Here is a 19,539-nt window from a genome sequence, read left to right as displayed (position 1 = left end):
GCTCCAATGGCCAGGATCACAAGGGACTGCACTGGAATGTAGACTTGGGCCAGCTCCATCATGGGCACAACCCTTCAAACCACTGAGGACACCTTCAAGAGGCAGTGCCTCAAGAGATCATTAAATACTCTCACCATGTAGGACAGGAGTCTTCTGTGTTACTACTATTGGGAAGCAGGTACAGGAGCATGAAAACCTATACCCAATGTTTTAAAAACAACTTTTTTTCCTCCATCGTCAGATTTCTGAACATTTTTCATCTTTTGCACTATTTTTTCTGACATAGTATTTTTTTATTTTTGTAACTTACAATAATTTTTGTGCCTTGTAATGTTCTGCTGTCACAAAACAACAAATTTCATGAAACAGTTCAGTGATAATAACCTAATTCTGTTTCTGACACAGCACAATAAAAAATGCCTTTCATCCACGGTACTTGCTCAACTACACACCATGTTTGTGTCTTGACTTTACAATCCCTCCACCTATAACCCTGTAAACCATTTTTTTCCCTTTACATATTTATTTCCTTCTCTTTAGGAGAATACTATTGAATCTGCTTTCATCATCTCATTGTAGACTGTCTTGCTAGCGCTCATCTTATCCACATATGTGAAGTCCCTTTTCCTTGGTACTATTTCACCTCATCTCCTCTGCATCCTCAGAAACCAATGCCATAATGGTCCAAATCATCTGTCAAAAACGGAACACAATGTATATTCCAAAATGAGTCCAAACCAGTGCTTTATAAATGTTTGGCAAACCTCTCATATTTGAAAAATGTGGGAAGATGGCATTCCGCTTGAAGAGCCTATGTCAGCCCTCAGGGGAATCGCATTACTCCATAACCTATTCTCTCACACATGCCGATTTCCACAACTCTGAGTTTCTCACAAGATACTTACAATGGGAATTATAAAGTGGCCACTTAATCTGATAACCAGCACACGTTCGGGATGTGTGAGGAAATTGTAGCACAGAATAGTCACAGAGAGAATGTACAAATTTCACACACTCATATGCACACATACACAACACCAGAAGCTAGAGTTGAACAAATCACCGGAGTTGAGGACCGGGTCATTGGAGCTGTGAGACAGCTGCATTATATGCAACAGTGCCATACTTTCTTTTCCTCTTTGTTAAATATTCATCTGTTATAACACTTAGAATCTCAGATGCTTTTTAACAGTTTCCTCAGTCTATTATTTGGTTTATTTGAAGTACAGATAACTGTCCCTTTCCAGCACCCTCTTTAAAATTGCACCTTTTTTTAAAATGTCTCTTTGCCTGATTATTCCATTTATGTGCAACTTCTCTTAGTTAATTTTATTCACTACCTGTCTACCCACATAACTATGTTTGTGTCTCTTTGAAGCCTGTTATATATTACTATTATCCACAACAATTGAAATATTGCCCTGTATATGCAAATAAAGGCAATTTATAACAAAAAACAGTGGTCCTAAGGGGGTGATTGATAAGTTCTGGCCTAAGGTAGAAGGAGTCAATTTTAGAAAGCCTAGCACATTTATTTTTCAACATAGACCCCTCCTACATTTACACATTTAGTCCAGCGGTCGTGGAGCATATGGATCCCAGACCTCCCAGAAGTGGTCCACAGCAGGGGTGATAGATAAGTTCGTGGCCTAAGGTAGAAGGAGATGGGTTATTAACTTCAAACTTTCTGCACTTTCACTCAAAGAGTTGAACTGCACGTGCATGTAACGAGAGCTGTATTACTCATCTCCTTTTACCTTCAGCCAGGAACTTATCAATCACACCTGCTGTGGACCACTTCTGGAGGTCCAAGACACCGACTTCTACAAAGAAGGGATCCATATGCTCCACGACCGCTGGACTAAGTGTGTAAATGTAGGAGGGGACTATGTTGAAAAATAAATGTGCTAGATTTTCTAAAATTGATTCCTTCTACCTTAGGCCACGAACTTTTCAATCACCCTTCGTATGTCAGCTATTCGAGAACTTTATACATTCCTTCAGTCCATAAAAGCAACCAATCATCACTGCTATTGTCCCTTTTGTAGTAAGTTCAGGAGATCCTGCTCTTAAATTATCTCATATGCAATTTGCATCAAATGAAATCTAATTCAAGGCAAATTCTTCTACAATTTTTTCAAAAATAGTTTTGAGAATAACTCACTCTGAGCAAATGCTTCCTGTACATCTCCTCCAACCCCTGTCAATGAATCTTGAGGTGTATGAGTTGGAGTTGAACAGGCAGAGGTTGATCTGATTGGCATTGGAATAGGAACTGATCGACTAATGGTGTGGCTTGGTGATGAACGAGGAGATCCTGCCCCCTGAGTCTGAAAAGAAAAATATTATGTTACTGGGTACGTGCCTGTTGTACAGAAGGCACCCTCTGGGGAACATTTCAAAATTACACTCAGTCACCACTTTATCAGGTACATCTGTACATCAGCTCGATAATGCAAATATCCAATCAGGCAATCATGTGGCAACTCAATGCATAACAGCACACAAACATGGTCAAGAGATTCAGTTGCTCAGACCAGACACCAGAATGGGGAAGAAATGTGACCTCAGTGATTTTGATGGTGGAATGATTGTTGGTGCCAGACAGGGTGGTTTTCAGTATTTTAGAAAGTGTTGATCTCCTGGCATTTTCATGCACAACACTCTCTAGAGTTTACAAAGAATAGTGCAAAATTAAAGAAAACATCCAATGAGTGGCAGGTCTATGGGTGAAAATGTCTTGTTAATGAAAGAGGTCAGAGGAGAATTGCTAAACTGGTTCAAGCTGCGAGGAAGATGACAGTAACTCAAATAATCTCATGTTACAACAGTGGTGAGCAGAAGAACATCTCTGAATGCACAATACATTGAACCTTGAAGTGAACAGGCTACAGCAGCAGAAGACCACAGACATACACTCAGTAGCCACTTTATTACGTACAGGAGTTAACTAATTAAGTAGCCAGTGTGCAATTTTTCTATGAATGACAAACATCCACAGTGCTTTCAATGCAAAATGCACCATGGAAGTTAATAGCCAAAGAACTGAAGCTTTGCAATATCTGCAGCATCAGTAGAGTGATTGCAACATTATGTTGCAAGTCCCAAGATATGAGGAGGCTTCGCACTAATTTGCATTTCCTTTACCACTGGGTATAGGATATAATTCCCAAGATAATAGAGACAAAATAGATCACAGCAGGATCACAGCTTCCATGAAAGTTGTGTTTCAGACCCTTTAGGATCAGGTTGCATCCATTAGTCCAAGCAAGGCCAAATGAACTTCTGAACATGAGAGCCCACCAACTCAATACTGCCAGAGTAGCAGGATACTCAGGAAGTAGTAAGAGGTAACTCCAAGCTGCCTCTGCCAAATTCATGTGGTACACTCAGCAGTGACTCCTTACTAGAAGCAAGTTGCTATGAAAATGTCAATCATTTCCCACTTGCTTCCATTTTCCAGAAGGAAACAAGTGCCTACATTGTACCAGGATGAGGAAAGAATAAATTGAATAAAGCCACACCAGGCTAGGCAGCGTCTATGGAAAAGAGTAAACATTCGGTGTTTCAGGCCGAGACCTTCATCAGGACTGATGAAGGGTCTCAGCCCAAAATGCCAACTGTTTACTCTTTTCCATTGCTGCTGCCTGGCCTGCTGAGTTCCTCCATCATTTTGTGTGTTTCTTAGATTTCCAGATTCTGTAGACTTTCTCATGCGTATAAAGCCACATCTTGGACATCCAGAAAAATTATGTCAAGAAAGGAGTTCCATTTGCAGTGTCTGTTCCACAGAAGAGAAAACTACACAGCACATTCATCACTGATGATCCTTACTAAAAATGTTACTAATAGGGTCTAATCTAGCAGATCACAAGAATGCTCAAAGGAAATATACAAGGGTAGTTAAATTTGATAGCAGTGAATACAGGTGCAAGAATTCTTTCCATCATTGGAAACTATTCAACCCATCAATTAATACTGGCTTTCTGAGTAATTCTATCAATCCCTTCCCCCACTTACTTCCCATAATCTATACTTTTACACATGCCCTTTAACACCCCCTGATTCTCTACATACACTAGGGGCAATGGCAGAGGCAATTAACATAATAAATCACAGATAGTTGGAATATGGGAAAAAATGAGGTATCTAAGGCAAATCCATGCAGCCTATGCATTTTGGGCTGACACCCTTCATCAGTCCTGATGCAGGTCTCAGCCTGAAACGTTGAATGTTTACTCTTTTCCATAGATGTTGCCTGGCCTGCAGTCACAGAGTGAATATGCAAACTCCAAGCATATTGAAGCCAGGCTACTGGTACTGTGCACTACCTGCAGTGCGACTGTACTGCAAATATTGAATTATTCAATTGTCTTTTGTCTCAATACAAGCAACATTCCAGATTGCCAGTGCCTGTTCAAAACCCACGTTTGACTGCAAAAGACCTTCAGGAAGATTTAGCAGACTCTGGAGTGGTAGTACACTGTTCTACTGTGCAGCGACACCTGCACAAATATGACCTTCATGGAAGAGTCATCAGAAGAAAACCTTTCCTGCATCCTCACCACAAAATTCAGCTTCAGAAGTTTGCAAAGGAACATCTAAACAAGCCTGATGCATTTTGGAAACAAGTCCTGTGGACTGATGAAGTTAAAATAGAACTTTTTGGCTGCAATGAGCAAAGGTATGTTTGGAGAAAAAAGGGTGCAGAATTTCATGGAAAGAACACCTCTCCAACTGTTAAGCACGGGGGTGGATCGATCATGCTTTGGGCTTGTGTTGCAGTCAGTGGCACGGGGAACATTTCACTGGTAGAGGGAAGAATGAATTCAATTACAGGTTTCTCCCGCTATCTAAATGTAGAGCATTCCTCTGAAACCGTTCTTAAGCCGAATGGTGTAAAGCGAAGAAGCAATTACCATTAATTTATATGGGAAGATTTTTTGAGCGTTCCCAGACCCAAAAAATAACCTACCAAATCATACCAAATAGCACAAAACCGAAAATAATACTAACATATAGTACAAGAAGGAATGATATGATAAATACACAGCCTATATAAAGTAGAAATAATGTATGTACAGTGTAGTTTCACTTAACAGAATCGGAAAGTTTGAGCCAAAATCGATTTGTTGAAAAAAAAATCGGTACGTACAGACGTGCATGTCACGCATTCACACATACACGTATGTCACGCATGCGCACCTACACACATTTGCACGTCACGCATGCACACACACCTGCCCGCGCAAGGCCTCATGGTCATGGTAGTCTTTCTTGGGGTAAACACGAGTTTAAAGCGAGCGTCTTTTTTCATAAAAGCCAAAATCCTCTTTTGGTTAACAAAAACAGGTACTAATGTAGGTCTTTTGTAAAAGCGAAATGTCGTAAACAGAACGTTCAGAAAGCGGGGGACACCTGTAAATAACAGCAAATTCTGGAAGCAAACATCACACCGTTTTTAAGAAAGCTGAAAATGAAAAGAGGATGGCTTCTACACAGGATAATGATCTTAAACACACCTCAAAATCCACAATGGACTACCTCAAGAAGCGCAAGCTGAAGGTTTTGCCATGGCCCTCACAGTCCCCTGACCTAAACATCATTGAGAATCCGTGGATAGACCTCAAAAGAGCAGTGCATGCAAGACGGCCCAAGAATCTCACAGAACTAGAAGCCTTTTGCAAGGAAGAATGGGAAAAAATCCCCCAAACAAGAATTGAAAGACTCTTAGCTGGCTACAGAAAGCATTTACAAGCTGTGATACTTGCCAAAGGGGGTGTTACTAAGTACTGCCATGCAGGGTGCCCAAACTTTTGCTTTGGACCCTTTTCCTTTTTTGTTATTTTGGAACTGTAAAAGATGGAAATAAAAAAGTAATCTTGCTTAAAATATTAGAGAAATGTGTCATCTTTAACTTTATGCCCTTTGGAGATCAGGTCATCTTTTACTCGCTTAGCTATTCACAGTAACAGAAATTTTGACCAGGGGTGCCCAAACTTTTGCATGCCACTGTATACATTGTTTCAAGAGGCCCAGTAATTCCTCAGGTACACAGAAGTTTGGGGATGTCTGTGGACATGAATAGCAGAAGTCATCATGGGCACCTGAACACAATACCATACAAAGTTGTATGAACTCATGTACATAGGTTAGTAAATAAACCTTCATATGCCTTAATCTATCAAATTCATCCTAACTGCAGAGAGCATTCAAGCCACAACACCTCCATCACTCATCCAACTACATTCTCAATTGGTCAGAATTCCCAGTGATAACATGCATCACACCCTCACGGGTGCCATCAATTGCAACCTGAATGCACACACTGATCTCACTATTCCTGTATGGTACTACATGTAATGTATCGGTCTACTTGGCATGGGATTTCATTCGCATACAAGCAAACTCCTCCACTATGAAGCATTTGATAGGTGATGTCTCAGTTTCCAAAATAGTACAAGAGAAAAAAACAACTAACATTTGGGTGATGTAGTGAGAGCTCGGATTGCAAGCAATGCCTTAGTAACCCAGGTGGTTGGCATCATAACTGGAATTCAATGTTCTAAGGAGATTGCATTGTGCCAGGCTAGTTTGATGATCTGTCTTTTGATAAATCATTACAGCTGTTGAAAGGAACAGAATATGTGGCAGGATGACTGAATTTATGATCCCAACCCTGTCACTGTACCTGTCATTTTCTTTCAAGCCCATCAAGCCCAGACTGCTGTCACTCATGAGAATTTGCAGCCTGAAGCTGGGCTATCTTTGCCTGAAACAGCTTGAGGTCATCCTGCAAGGTTATCTGCAGATGTCAGGATTCTGCAGCCCTGAGGTTGTACGAAGAGTACAAGGTAAGTAGAAAACAGGTACCATTATATAGGATGAAGATGAGACAACTTACACTACTTGACATGTTTTAATTTATATATTCTGTTCATAATGTTTCAATTTTGATTTGGCTTTCATTTCAGACTTGTGTATAAATTTCTTCAAATTGCAGTGGATGTATTACAGATGTGTGGGTTCAGCTATCACCATCCTGAATTTGAATTTGCATTTGCACCCACCCAATTTCTAAAGGCACAGTTCTGCTGAATTTTGAAGCTGGCTGAGTTCCGGGGAAGTTACACATTTGAAATTTACGGGATATCAGATCTGTGGAGCAGTCAGTACAGTTAAAACAAATTGAGCAGAAATATACTACCAAATGCTACAACAGAAGTCTATGCCAACCATGGCCATTATTAAATAGAGGATCCTTATTTTTAAACATATTTTCTGTTGCCTTTCATAGTTTTTCTGTGGTAGACTGTTGCAGCACTTAAATATCACTTTGGTGTGAGGAAGGTTATTTACCTCTGCACACTGAGACTTACAAAGAGACCAACTCTGACACCTAAAACAATTTAACTTAGGACACTCCCATCTGTCAATCAGACAGTAGATACAAGGAAATTGGGAGGTGGTTTTGCTTTCAAGGTTCAGAGCACCTGAGGAGAGGAAATAAGCCATAAACCCATCAGTCAGCTTGGGAGACATGAAGGCAGATTAGTCTGACAGTGGAGAACAGCAGATGGGAATCATGAACAATAAAATATAGGACAAAAACTTATAGTGATCGAAACATTCAAGACAGACAGCATCTGCGGAAAGAAAAGCAGTGCGGTGGAATAATCCTGGATCTGAAACCTTTACTCTCTCTCCAGATGTTGCCTGACCATCTGACTGTTTCAGTATTTTCAGATTTCCAGCACAGGACATTGAACAGTACAGCACAAGAACAGGGCCTTCTATCCTCAATGTCTGTGCAGATCCTGATGCTAATTTAAACTAAAGCCATCTGCCTGCACCTGGTCCTCATCACTGCATTCTCTGCCTGTTCATGTGCACATTGAAATGGTTCTTAAAATGCATCTGCAGCTTTTATCTTTATTTTGATTTACAAATGAAATATATAAACAACTTATGGACTAATTCAAGTACTGGAAAATGTTTGGGTTTACAGTTAGATACCTAAAATGTTCATTAAGTAGCAGGAAAGAGGTGAGGCAGTGGAGGTAGCTGTATGACTGGTAACAGCATTAGAGGTAAAGAAGTAATGAGCTCCTTGAGGAAGCAGATGAGAGAAATCAAGGGAGATGCTGATAAAATTGGGATTTGCATTGCTTTTCAAAGTAATCCTAAATCCTGGTGCTTTTCCAGACATGTATCAAGAATGCCACTTATGTATCTTGTATGAATGTTGAAAATATTTGACTGCAAAATAAGCATAATTTAATGGTACACAATTCTGGGAAAGGCTTTCAATGTATAAGTGGAAGTTCAACAAATGTTCACGAATGTAATTTAGAAATCGTCATAGTCATACTTTATTGATCCCGGGGGAAATTGGTTAAATGCAGCTCAGGAAAAGAGATAGTTTCACAGATAAAAGGTTAGAATGAAGCTGCATTATTAATATAAATCTAATGATTTTCTCATTTCACATTCAAGCAACAGTTTATTAGCTACTTGTGAAGTTTTTAAGCATCATCATTGTAGGTGAATTTTGATTTACTCCCATACTTTTTTTGAAATTGTTTTCAGGTGAATCAATATTTAAAACCACACATTCATGCAAATAATTTTCTTTTGACACTTTCCCCCAAAATAGTGGAAAACCAGTCCACTGTGCTAGATTCAATTCTGGGTACACACCTGAAAAAGTAAGGGGTGTCAGATTTATACAGCAATCAGTTGCAGAAAAATTCAATTCATCACAATGCATGCGTAGTAGTTCTCGTTGAACACCCAGAAAACAGACCATTAAAGGTAAACTCGTTACCATATTGAGTTATGGTATATTCAATGCTATATTCAATAGAAAAGACTCAACGAGCCAAAGGAATATTTCAATATATCTGTAATCTTCTTACTAAGACAGGCAGTTAGTTATAAATTCAGTAGATTAATCAAATCTTATCTTTAGTAGTTCAGGTACATTAGTGTCATTTGCCACAGAAAACACAGCTTGTTGCAATACAAACAACATATTTTTATTGAGCCACAACACAAGCAGAGGGCAAAGCAAAGCTGATTCAGGAAACTTACTTCCTGTCTCATTTCTTCTTCCTATTCAAAAGTTTAAAAACCAAGTGTTTAGACAAAGTATGTTCATATAATTCCTTAATTGTTCCACATCATTCAGTTTCATAAGAGTAGCTTCCTATCCTGCAGGTAGTAGCATATATTTATTAAAGCAAACACGAACAAAATGAGACAAAAATATTTGAGGATGGCTTTGAGATTTCTTCTCTGAGATGCGTATCCAACGACATAACAGTAGTAAATTAGGATTAGCAACAAAAAGGTTCCCTGCCTATAGCTCTTTCCAAATCTGCTATATTCAAGGCTAGAGATTATAAAAAAAGAAATCCATTGGCCTACATGTGTCAATTAAACTTCATATTCCTAACTTTCTAACTGGATAGCTGTTTGCATTTAATTATTTTAAAAATTGACCAAAAACTAGAAAGAGATGAGGAATATTCATGACATTAATTTGTTACATTTGTTAATTTTCTCATAGAATGACCTTACTTTCAGTAACTTCATCAGGCCCTCCAGTTGAACCATTAACTCTCGGCGGCTTTCTTGCAGTGCCGACATCCTCTGTTCTAATTCGTCTTTTCGCTGCCTGTGAAGTGTACATCAAGAACTAACTTTTAATCTAACATGTGTCCATTAGCTTCTGCAGGATCTGACAGTTTTTGTTAGCAACAAAGTAAACAAGTTTTGGATGTTTCAATTATTCAAAGAATGTTTGTAGCTAAGTTTTTTTCTCTAGTATCAACACATTCTTCAGTTTATTCTAATATTCAGGTACATTCCAAATACATCAAGATGAAGGTACAAGAGTTTTTCTCCGATCTGAACATTTTAAATTTGTTTTTTAGTCATAAGTACAATCAGATTTACCTTGATCCAGAAGTGCCAAATAAGGCAATCTTTTCCTCATGTCTTCTTGGTGAATCCTTGGAAGCTTGCAAATAACGTGTCTGTTTATCAAGTATTATATTATTGCTTATCAATTTCCATTTACATTGGGCATGAGGAATTAGGTCCAAGTGCCAAAGTCTAGATGAAATTTTAAATATTGTGTAAAGTTCTAATTTCTCAAATTGTCTGTATGGGTTTTAACTGCCCAAGGGTTTCCAGGTAGAAACTGAGCTGGCGAGTTAATTTCACATGAAACAAGACATATGACATGTAAGTGAATGAGCCACTTATATTAGTTAATTATTATTTATATTAGCCACTAAGCTAACTTTGCTTTCTTTCTGGAAGAAAAGTGATCTAAATTTGCCAAGCCCAAAGGCTGTTGAGAGACAATCATTGGGATAATGGGGTGAAAAAAAGCACTGAAGCAAAAGATTTACTTTAGGGACCCAGATAAGCCTTCTTCTCTCTATTCCCTTTCTGGTTCAATACTGCAAGTTAAAACAATGAGCTTCTTCTCACCCTGATCTGTGGTATGATTGTATTTAAAGCTAATTTTTAAACTGTCAGGTACTAATAAAGGCTTTAGGGGATAAGGGTGATTTTGTGGATACTTAAATGGCCATTATACCAAGTGAAAATGGGAACCTATAACTGATGATGTGGTTTAGGTAAGTAATCAGTCAATTTTAAATGTTCCCCCTCCCCTTGTTTCAGTCAAGTAGCTGGAGTTAAAAACAAGAAAAAATCTGCAGATGCTGGAAATCCAAGCAATACACACAAAATGCCAGAGGAACTCAGTAGCCCTAGCAGTATCTAAAAAAAGAGTACAGTCGATGTTTCAGGCTGACATCTGTCCTGCCGAAGGTTTTCGGCCTGAAAAGTCGACAGTACTCTTCTTCAATGCAGCCTGGCCTGCTGAGTTCCTCCAGCATTTTGAGTGTGTAGCTGGAGTTAAAACCATTTTCAACGACTTGCACAGGAATTTATAATTTAGAAGAAGTTAGCAAAATACAAAGACAGCAGGTTTTTAAACATATTGCAGAGAAATAACATTTTAACAGAAGCTGTTATTTTTTAGGAATTGCTCTTAGTACATTAAGGGCTAAATTGGAGAGTATTTGACAACAGATGCAGTGACTGCAAGGTGTGATCAATCAATACCCTTTCAAATGGTACTGGAATTAATCCTGTATACACATTGAAATAACTCTGCTGTCATTAATCATCTTATCACTAGTACAAGTCTGCACTTTGATTAGCTTGGGGCGGTTGAAATTGAATTTCACTGTCTTAAAAGCAGCAGGCACCTCATTCTGGATGTGAAGGGATGGCAATTTGTTAAAAGTATAACCCAACATGAGAGTGAGCTCATAATTTTCCAATGCCATATTGATGACGTTGGTGGAGGAGGTGTAGAACAGGCAAATACTTTCTGTCACAGAGACCGGGGACTTTTCAAATACATGTTGAGAAATCAGTGGATATCATGATGCAAGGAGTTCAGTGGCTCCAAGGTCAGTGCATATGTCATCAAATGTCACATTGTATCTTTGCAGCAAAGCCCATGACCAATGCTCAGTCCACTGTTCCTCACCACCCAGCTAACATTAAGCCTGTATGCCAGGACTGTCACCTAAAATTCTGATGTGTCCAACATTAGCCACAACTTCTCATGGTTTATACACCTCACTGACTATCAACCCATACAGGCACATCACCTAAACATATGAGCTGACATTTCAAAATACGTTTCTCTCTCCCTTGCAGAAAATGGACACACATAACTGGTGGTGATAACTTCCTTCTGTAGAGGAGAGACAACTTAGCAAATGAGTCCATGGCCAATGACAAGAGGAACACCTTTCAATAAATTAGCATCCTCATAGCTGCTCAAATGCTATCTCCTCCAGAAGGTTTATTTGCAAAATTTGATATATTTTATATTTATCCATTGGTTACTTTTCCTCCATCTTCCATCAGCCCATTGTATTCCATAAACCTATGATTTTCATCTTTTAGATGGTCAAAAACCAAATTTGGGTCCCCTCCATTACCTGAAAGTTATGTCCTTTAGTTTTTAACCTTTCCACCTTGGGGGAGGTGGTGGTGGTGGGGGGGAGCTATGTTCCTTGTCCACGACTCAGAGAGAAAACAATCCACGTTTATTCAAACTTTCCTAATTGCTTCTATTCTCCAAGCCAGGCAATATCCTGGTGAATCTCCTCTGTGCCCTCTCCAAGGCCTCCACATCCTTCCTGTAATGCAGAAACCAGAATTGTACAAAATATTCCAAATGTGACCTATCCAAAATTATATACAGCTGCAACATGGCTTCCCAATATTTATACTCAGTAGTCTGACTAATGGAGGCAAGCATGCTGTATACCTTCTTTACCACCTTATCTACTTCAGTTGCCATTGAGGAAACTACAGATTTGTACCCTAAGAATCTTCTGTACATCAGTGCTCCTCAGGATCATGCCATTATTGTAATACATTGTCTACTTTCCTTTTAAATTTGACCTTCCAAGGTGCAACAGCTTACTCTTGTATTGATTGAATGCTATCTGCCATTTCTCTGTCCTCATTTCCAACTGATCTATATTGTGCTGTACCCTTTAACAACCTTCCTTACAAACCACATCCCTCAATTTTATATCACCTACAAAATTACTAATCGACCCAAGTACATTTCCATCCAAATAATTTGTATATGATAAATAACAAAGGTGCCAGCACTGAATCTTGAGGACCACAGATTGCACACATTCTTCCAACCAAAATAACACCTCTCCACCACTCCCTCTGTCCTCAATGTCCAAGCCGGTTTTAAACCCAATCTTCCAACTCTCAAATGATCCCATATGCATTGATTTTCAGGATCAGCCTACTGTGAGGGATCTTGATGAAAGCTTCACTGAAGTCGATGTAGAGAACTTCCACTGCCCTACCCTCAACAGTAATTCAGAAAGTCAGTAAGCATGGGATCCAGGGAAACGACCGTGTGGATCCAGAATTGGCTTGTCCATAGAAGGCAGAAGGTGGTTGTAGAAGGAGGGTATTCTGCCTGAAGGTCAGTGACCAAAGGGGTTCCACCAGGATCTGTTCTGGGACCCCTGCTATTTCAGATTTTTATAAATCACTTGGATGAGGAAGTGGGAAGATGGGTTCATACATTTACAGATGTCCAAGGTTTGTGGAGTTGAGGACAGTGAAAAAGGTTGTCATGGGTTATAATGGGACATTGACAGGATGCAGAGCTGGGCTGAGAAGTGGCAAATGGAGTTCAACCTGGAGAAGTATTAAGTGATTCACTTTGGGAGGTCGACTGTGAAGGTAGAACACAGGGTAAATGGCATGCTTCTTGGCAGTTTGGAAGAACAGAGATTTGCCATACAAGTTGGGAACTGGAGTGATGGTGCTGAAGATGAGGTAGTTGGTTTACAAACAGAGGCAATGTAAAAGGTGAACAAAAGTCAAAACGGGTGAATACAGGACTGAAGGTATTGTATCTGAATACATGCAGTACATGGAATAAGGTAATCAAATGTAGCACAGTTACAGATTGGCATGTATGATGTTGTAGGCAGCACTGAATAATGGCTGAAAGAAGATTATAGCTGAAAGCTGAATGTCCAAGGATACACATTGTATTGAAAGGACAGACAGGAAGGCAGAGGCAGTTGCCCTATTAGTAAAAAAATGAAATGAAATCATTAGAAAGAGGCGACACAGGGTCGGAAGGTGTTGAATCGTTATGGATACAGCTAAGGAACTGCAAGGGCAAAAACATCCTTGATGGGAGTTATATACAAATGCCCAAACAGTAGTAAGAATGTGGTCAACAAATTATAATGGGAGATAGAAAATGCATGCCAAAAGGGCAATATTACAGGAGTCAAGGGGATTTCAATATGGAGGTAGATTGGGAAAATCAGATTGGTGCTGGATTCCAAGAGGGGGAGTTTCTATATTGCCCAGGGGATGGCTTTTTAGTGCAGCTCATGGTTGTGCCCACGAGGGGATCAGCCATTCTGGATTGAGTGTGATTGGAAAAGAACACTGGCAGGGATGATGGCAAAGCAGCAATGCCAGGAATTTCTGGAAGCAATTTGGAAGGCCCAGGATATATACATCCCAAAGAGGAAGAAGTATTCTAAAGGCAAGATGACACAACTGTTGCTAACAAGAGAAGTCAAAGCCAACATAAAAGACGAAGAGAGGGCATTTAATAGAGCAGAAAATAGTGGGAAGCTTTCAAATACCAACAGAAGGCAACTGAATAAGTCATTAAGAAGGTAAAGATGGAATAAGAAAGTAAGTTAGCCAATAATATTGAAGAGGATACTAAAATGTTGTTCAGATACCTGAAGTGTAAAAGAAAGGCGAAAGTGGATATTAGACCACTGGAAAATGATGCAGGAGAGGTAGTAATGGGGGACAAGGAAATGACAACAAACTGAATAAGTATTTTGCAACAGCCTTCCTTGTGGGAGACATTAGCAGTATGGTGGAAGTTCTAAGTTTCAGGGGTTATGAAGTGTGAGAAGTTACCATTACTAGGGAGAAGGTTCTTGGGAAAATATAAGGTCTGAAGGTAGATATGTCACCTGAACCAGATGGTGTACACCCCAGAGTTCTGAAGGTGGTGGCTGAAGAGATTGTGGAGGCATTAGTAATGATCTTTCCAGAATCACTGGATTTCTTAGCCACCCTATCAACTTAGACCATAAGACATAGGAACAAAATCACTAGATTCTGGAATGGTTCTGGGAGACTGGAAAATTTCAAATGTCACTCCACTCTTTAGGAAGGGAGAGAGGCAGAAGAAAGGAAATTATAGGCCATTTAGTCTGACCTCAGTGGTTGGAAAGATGAAGTCAATTATTAAGGATGTAGTTTTGGGGTACTTGGAGACATGTGATAATAATGGCCATTGTCAGCATGGTTTCCTCAAGGGAAAATCTTGCCTGACAAATTTGTTGGAATTCTTTGAAGAAATAACAAGTAAGATAGACAAAGGAGTATCTGTTGATATTGTGCATTTGGATTTTCAGAAGGCCTTCGACAAGGTGCCACACATGAGGCTGCTTAACAAGCTACGAGCCCATGGTATTACAGGAAAGATTCCAGCATGGATAAAGCAGTGGCTGATTGGCAGGAGGCAAAGAGTGGAATCAAGGGAGCCTTTTCTGACTGGCTGCAGGTGAGTGACTAGTGGTGTTCCACAGGGGTCTGTGTTGGGACCGATTCTTTTTATGTTATATGTCAATGATTTGGACGATGGAATTGATGGTTTTGTTGCAAAGTTTGCAGATGATATGAAGATAGGTGGAGGGGCTAGTAGTTATGAGGAAGTAAAGAGGCTACAGGACTTAGACAGATTAGGAGATATGGGTCAAGAAGTGGTAGATGGAATACAGTGTTGGGAAGTGTATGGTCATGCACTTTGGTAGAAGAAATGAAAGGATTGACAATTTTCTAAGTGGAGAGAAAATACAAAAATCTGAGGCACAAGGGGACTTGGGAGTCCTTGTGCAGGATTTTCTAAAGGTTAATTTGCAGGTTGAGCCTGTAGTGAGGAAGGCAAATGCAATGTTAGCATTCATTTCAAGGATGTAATGTTGAGACTTTATAAAGTACTGGTGAGGCCTCACTTGGAGAAATGCGAGCAGTTTTGGGCCCCTCACCTTAGAAAGGATGTGCTGAAATTGGAGAGGATTCGAAGGGAGTTCATGAAAATCACTCCAGAATTGAATAGCTTGTTGTATGAAGAGCACTTGATAGTTCTGGACCTGTGTTCACTGAAATTCAGAAGAATGAGGGGTGACCTTATTGAAACCTATTGAATGGTGAAAGGCCTTGATAGAGTGGATATGGAGAGGATGTTTCTTCTGGTGGGAGAGTCTAAGACCAGAGGTCACAGTCTCAGAATAGAGAGATGTCTTTTTAGAACAGAGATAAGGAGGAATTTCTTTAGCCAGGGAGTGGTGAATCTTTGGAATTCGTTGCCACAGGCAGCTGGAGGCCAATTCTGTATGTATATTTAAGACAGAGGTTGATAAATTCTTGATTGGTCAGGGCATGAAAAAATATGGAGAGAAGGCAGGAGATTGGGGCTGAGAGGAAAAATGGATCAGCCATGATGAAATGGCAGAGCAGAGTCAGTGGGCCAATTGGCCTAATTCTATTCCTATGTCTTACGGTCTAAGTTGATAGGGTGGCCAAGAAAGTGTCTGGTGCATTGGCCTTAATTAAATGGGAGACCGAGTTCAAGAGCCATGAGGAAATGTTGCAGCTCTATTAAAAACCTTGTTAGACCACACTTGGAATATTTGTTCAGTTCTTGTTGCCTCATTACAGGAAGGATGGAGAAGCTTTAAAGACGGTGCAGAAGAGATTTAACAGAATGTTGCCTGGATTAGAGAATTTGTCTTATGAGGATAGGTTGAGTGACCGAGGGAGTTCTCTTGGGAGTGAAGGAGGATGAAAGTGACTTCCTAAACAGGCCTCCAGGCACAGGAACAGTTCCAGGTTCTAGAACAGTTATTATCCCTCAACCATCATGCTCTTGAACCAGCGGGGATAGCTTCACTCACCCCGACATTGAACTGTTACCACAACCTATAGGCTCACTTTCAAAGACTCTTCATGTCATAGTCTCGATATTTATTACTTATTTATTATTATAATTTTGTTTATTTTTTTTATTTCTGTATTTGCATAGTTTGTTGTCTTTTGCACATGGGTTGTTTGTCCATCTTGTGATTCTATTGTGTTGCTTTGTATTTACTGGGAAAGTGAATCTCAAGGTTGTATATGGTAACAGATATGTATTTTGATAATAAATTTACTTTGAACTTGATTCTGATGTACAAGATGTTGAGAGGCTAAGATCGAGTGGATAGCCAGAGACTTTCCCATGATGGAAATGGCTAATACCAGGGAACAAAATTCTAAGGTGATTGGAGGAAAATAAAGGGGGATGTCAGTGGTGAGTGTATGGAATACCCTGTCAAGGCAGTGTAGAGGCAGATACGTAAGGGGCATTGAAGGAACTCTTAGATAGGCACATGGACGAGAGAATAATGGAGGGTGATGTAGGAAGGAAGGGTTAGGAAGAGTAGGTTAAAAAGTTGGCACAACATTCTTGGCTGAAGGGCTGCAGTGTTCTAAGTTCTATATTCTATGTAATCATCATCACCTCCTCAAAAAAACGATCAAGTTTGCAAGATATGACCTCCCCACACAAAACTATGTTGACCATCCCTAATAAGTCTATGCTTTTCCATAGGTGAATAGATACTATCCTTCAGAATCTTCTTCACTAACTTCCTTACTAGTGATTCACGGCTCATCAGCCTGTATTTACTGAAATGTCTCTACTGCCTTCCTTAAACAGAGGAATAACTTTGACTATTCTGCAGTCCTCTGGAACCTCACTTGCAACTAAAGAGAAAATGAAAATCTGTCAATGCCCCAGCAATCTCCTCTATTACTCCTCTCAATAACCAGGGATAGATACCATAAGGACTTCACCACCTTAAAAGTTCTTCTGGAGGCCCAATACTACCTCCTTCCTGATAGCAACATGTCATAGAATATCAGCACACACCTCTGTTATCTCACCATCCGCTGTGTCCTACTTGTGAATACTAATGCAAAGTACTCCTTTAGTGTCTTATCTACTTTTTTTGGTATTGTAAGTCCTTGAATGATTCTACCACATGCTCATTACCTGCTTATTTTTAACGTATGTATGTAATATGCCTTGGGATTCACTTCAATTTTATTCACCAAGGACTAGGTAGGGAAAGGGTGGAATCATTCAAGGACAATTCATTGCTCTTTTTAATCATCATGGTGCTGCTTAAGTTTTCTCCTGCTCAGCCTATTTCACAAAGGATAATGGGCTGGAAGTTAACGTAGCACAGTACAGGCCCTTCGGCCCACAGTGTTGTGCTGACCCTCAAACCCTGCCTCCCATATAAGCCCCCACCTTAGATTCCTCCATATACCTGTCTAGTAGTCTCTTAAACTTCACTAGTGTATCTGCCTCCACCACTGACTCAGGCAGTGCATTCCACGCACCAACCACTCTTTGAGTAAAAAACCTTCCTCTAATATCCCCCTTGAACTTCCCACCCCTTACCTTAATGCCATGTCCTCTTGTATTGAGCAATGATGCCCTGGGGAAGAGGCGCTGGCTATCCACTCTATCTATTCCTCTTATTATCTTGTACGCCTCTATCATGTGTGTGCTGATATTAAGGCAGCCTTCCCAGATGAGTTCAAAGCAGAAAGCCTCAGGACAGGAAGGTTTTGCCCCACCAATCTAACATAAGTTCCTATCACCACATGTAGCCAAGGAAAGCCTTTTCAGATCAGGTGTTCACTAAGCTCTACCATCTGTTCCAGGCAGCGATCATGTCACACACCTGTGCCTGCACTGTGGAGATGAAGGTCATGGAGGCCCTGGTCATTCCCGCAAATTGTGGATGCTGAGAGCCACATATTGCAGCTTGTAGGACAACTTTATTGACAAAATTATGTAAGTTCTGCTCAAAAAGAAAATTCATCATTTGTTCCATGTGTCCCATCATTTGTACAGACAAGAACTGACCTGGACAGACAGCATAGATTCTGAAGATTCAGGAAGTGATAGACAGAGGGCTGCACAGTAAGTTTAAGCTGTTGAGCATAACTACTATGTTTGGAGCCTGTTTTGCCTTTGGCAGGAAGTGGAGCTATTTATTTAATTCCCCTTTGAATATTCTCAGCCACCACAACTCTTGGATATTTTGATTTCTGAAGTACCCATCCAGTGTGATCTCCAGACCCGAACTTTTATTTGCATGAAAGCATTTTCTCAATTATCCTGCAGTCCCTCTATCAATTAATTGTAATCTATAGTATGTGCCTTAGTTGCAGACAACCTTCTGAGGGTATTTCCTGTTCAGCTGTCTAGACTTTTCAATTAAATTACCATACAGTCTCCATTGTTCCAAAATAAAACAATACCAGATAAGTCATTCTTTTCTCAGATCTAATTTTCTCTAGTCTTCGCAACAACCTCTTAATTCTGTCCAAGACCGGAAGAAGCTGCAGAAGATCGTGAACACAGCGCAGCACATCACACAAACCAATCTTCTGTCCTTGGACTCACTTTACACCGCACGCTGTCGGAGCAGTGCTGCCAGGATAATCAAGGACACAACCCACCCAACCAACACACGTTTTGTCCCTCTTCCCTCCAGGAGAAGGTTCAGGAGCTTGAAGACTCGTACGGCCAGATTTGGGAACAGCTTCTTTCCAACTGTGATACGACTGCTGAACGGATCCTGACCTGGATCTGGGCCGTACCCTCCAAATATCCGGACCTGCTTCTTGTTTTTTTTGCACTACCTTACTTTCCCTTTTCTGTTTTCTATTTATGATTTATAATTTAAATTTTTAATAGTTACTATCAATTTGTACTCCAGGGAGCACGAAGCGCAGAATCAAATATCGCTGTGATGATTGTATGTTCTAGTATCAATTGTTTGGCGACAATAA

At 40.0% G+C, this 19,539-nt stretch overlaps 1 protein-coding gene across 12 annotated transcripts in view; it reads right to left on the bottom strand.

Moving 5' to 3' along the window:
* Positions 1 to 19,539, bottom strand: part of dtna (dystrobrevin, alpha) — a 205,021-nt gene that overhangs the window by 23,912 nt on the left and 161,570 nt on the right. For 8 of the 12 annotated variants that reach the window (XM_063063098.1, XM_063063106.1, XM_063063065.1 and 5 more), the window contains 3 exons: positions 9,583 to 9,679; positions 9,094 to 9,114; positions 2,165 to 2,330 (listed from right to left, as the gene is read on the bottom strand). In XM_063063098.1, the coding sequence (XP_062919168.1) occupies positions 2,165 to 2,330; positions 9,094 to 9,114; positions 9,583 to 9,679 (284 nt within the window). The remainder of the gene's footprint in view (positions 1 to 2,164; positions 2,331 to 9,093; positions 9,115 to 9,582; positions 9,680 to 19,539) is intronic. The other 4 variants (XM_063063113.1, XM_063063133.1, XM_063063088.1 and 1 more) reach the window with 1 other exon arrangement.

This window comes from Mobula hypostoma, chromosome 1 (assembly GCF_963921235.1).
Source record: "Mobula hypostoma chromosome 1, sMobHyp1.1, whole genome shotgun sequence".
Taxonomy (NCBI): domain Eukaryota; kingdom Metazoa; phylum Chordata; class Chondrichthyes; order Myliobatiformes; family Myliobatidae; genus Mobula; species Mobula hypostoma.
The sequence above is the reverse complement of the archived record's forward strand: the minus strand, read 5'-3'. Positions and strand labels throughout refer to the sequence as shown.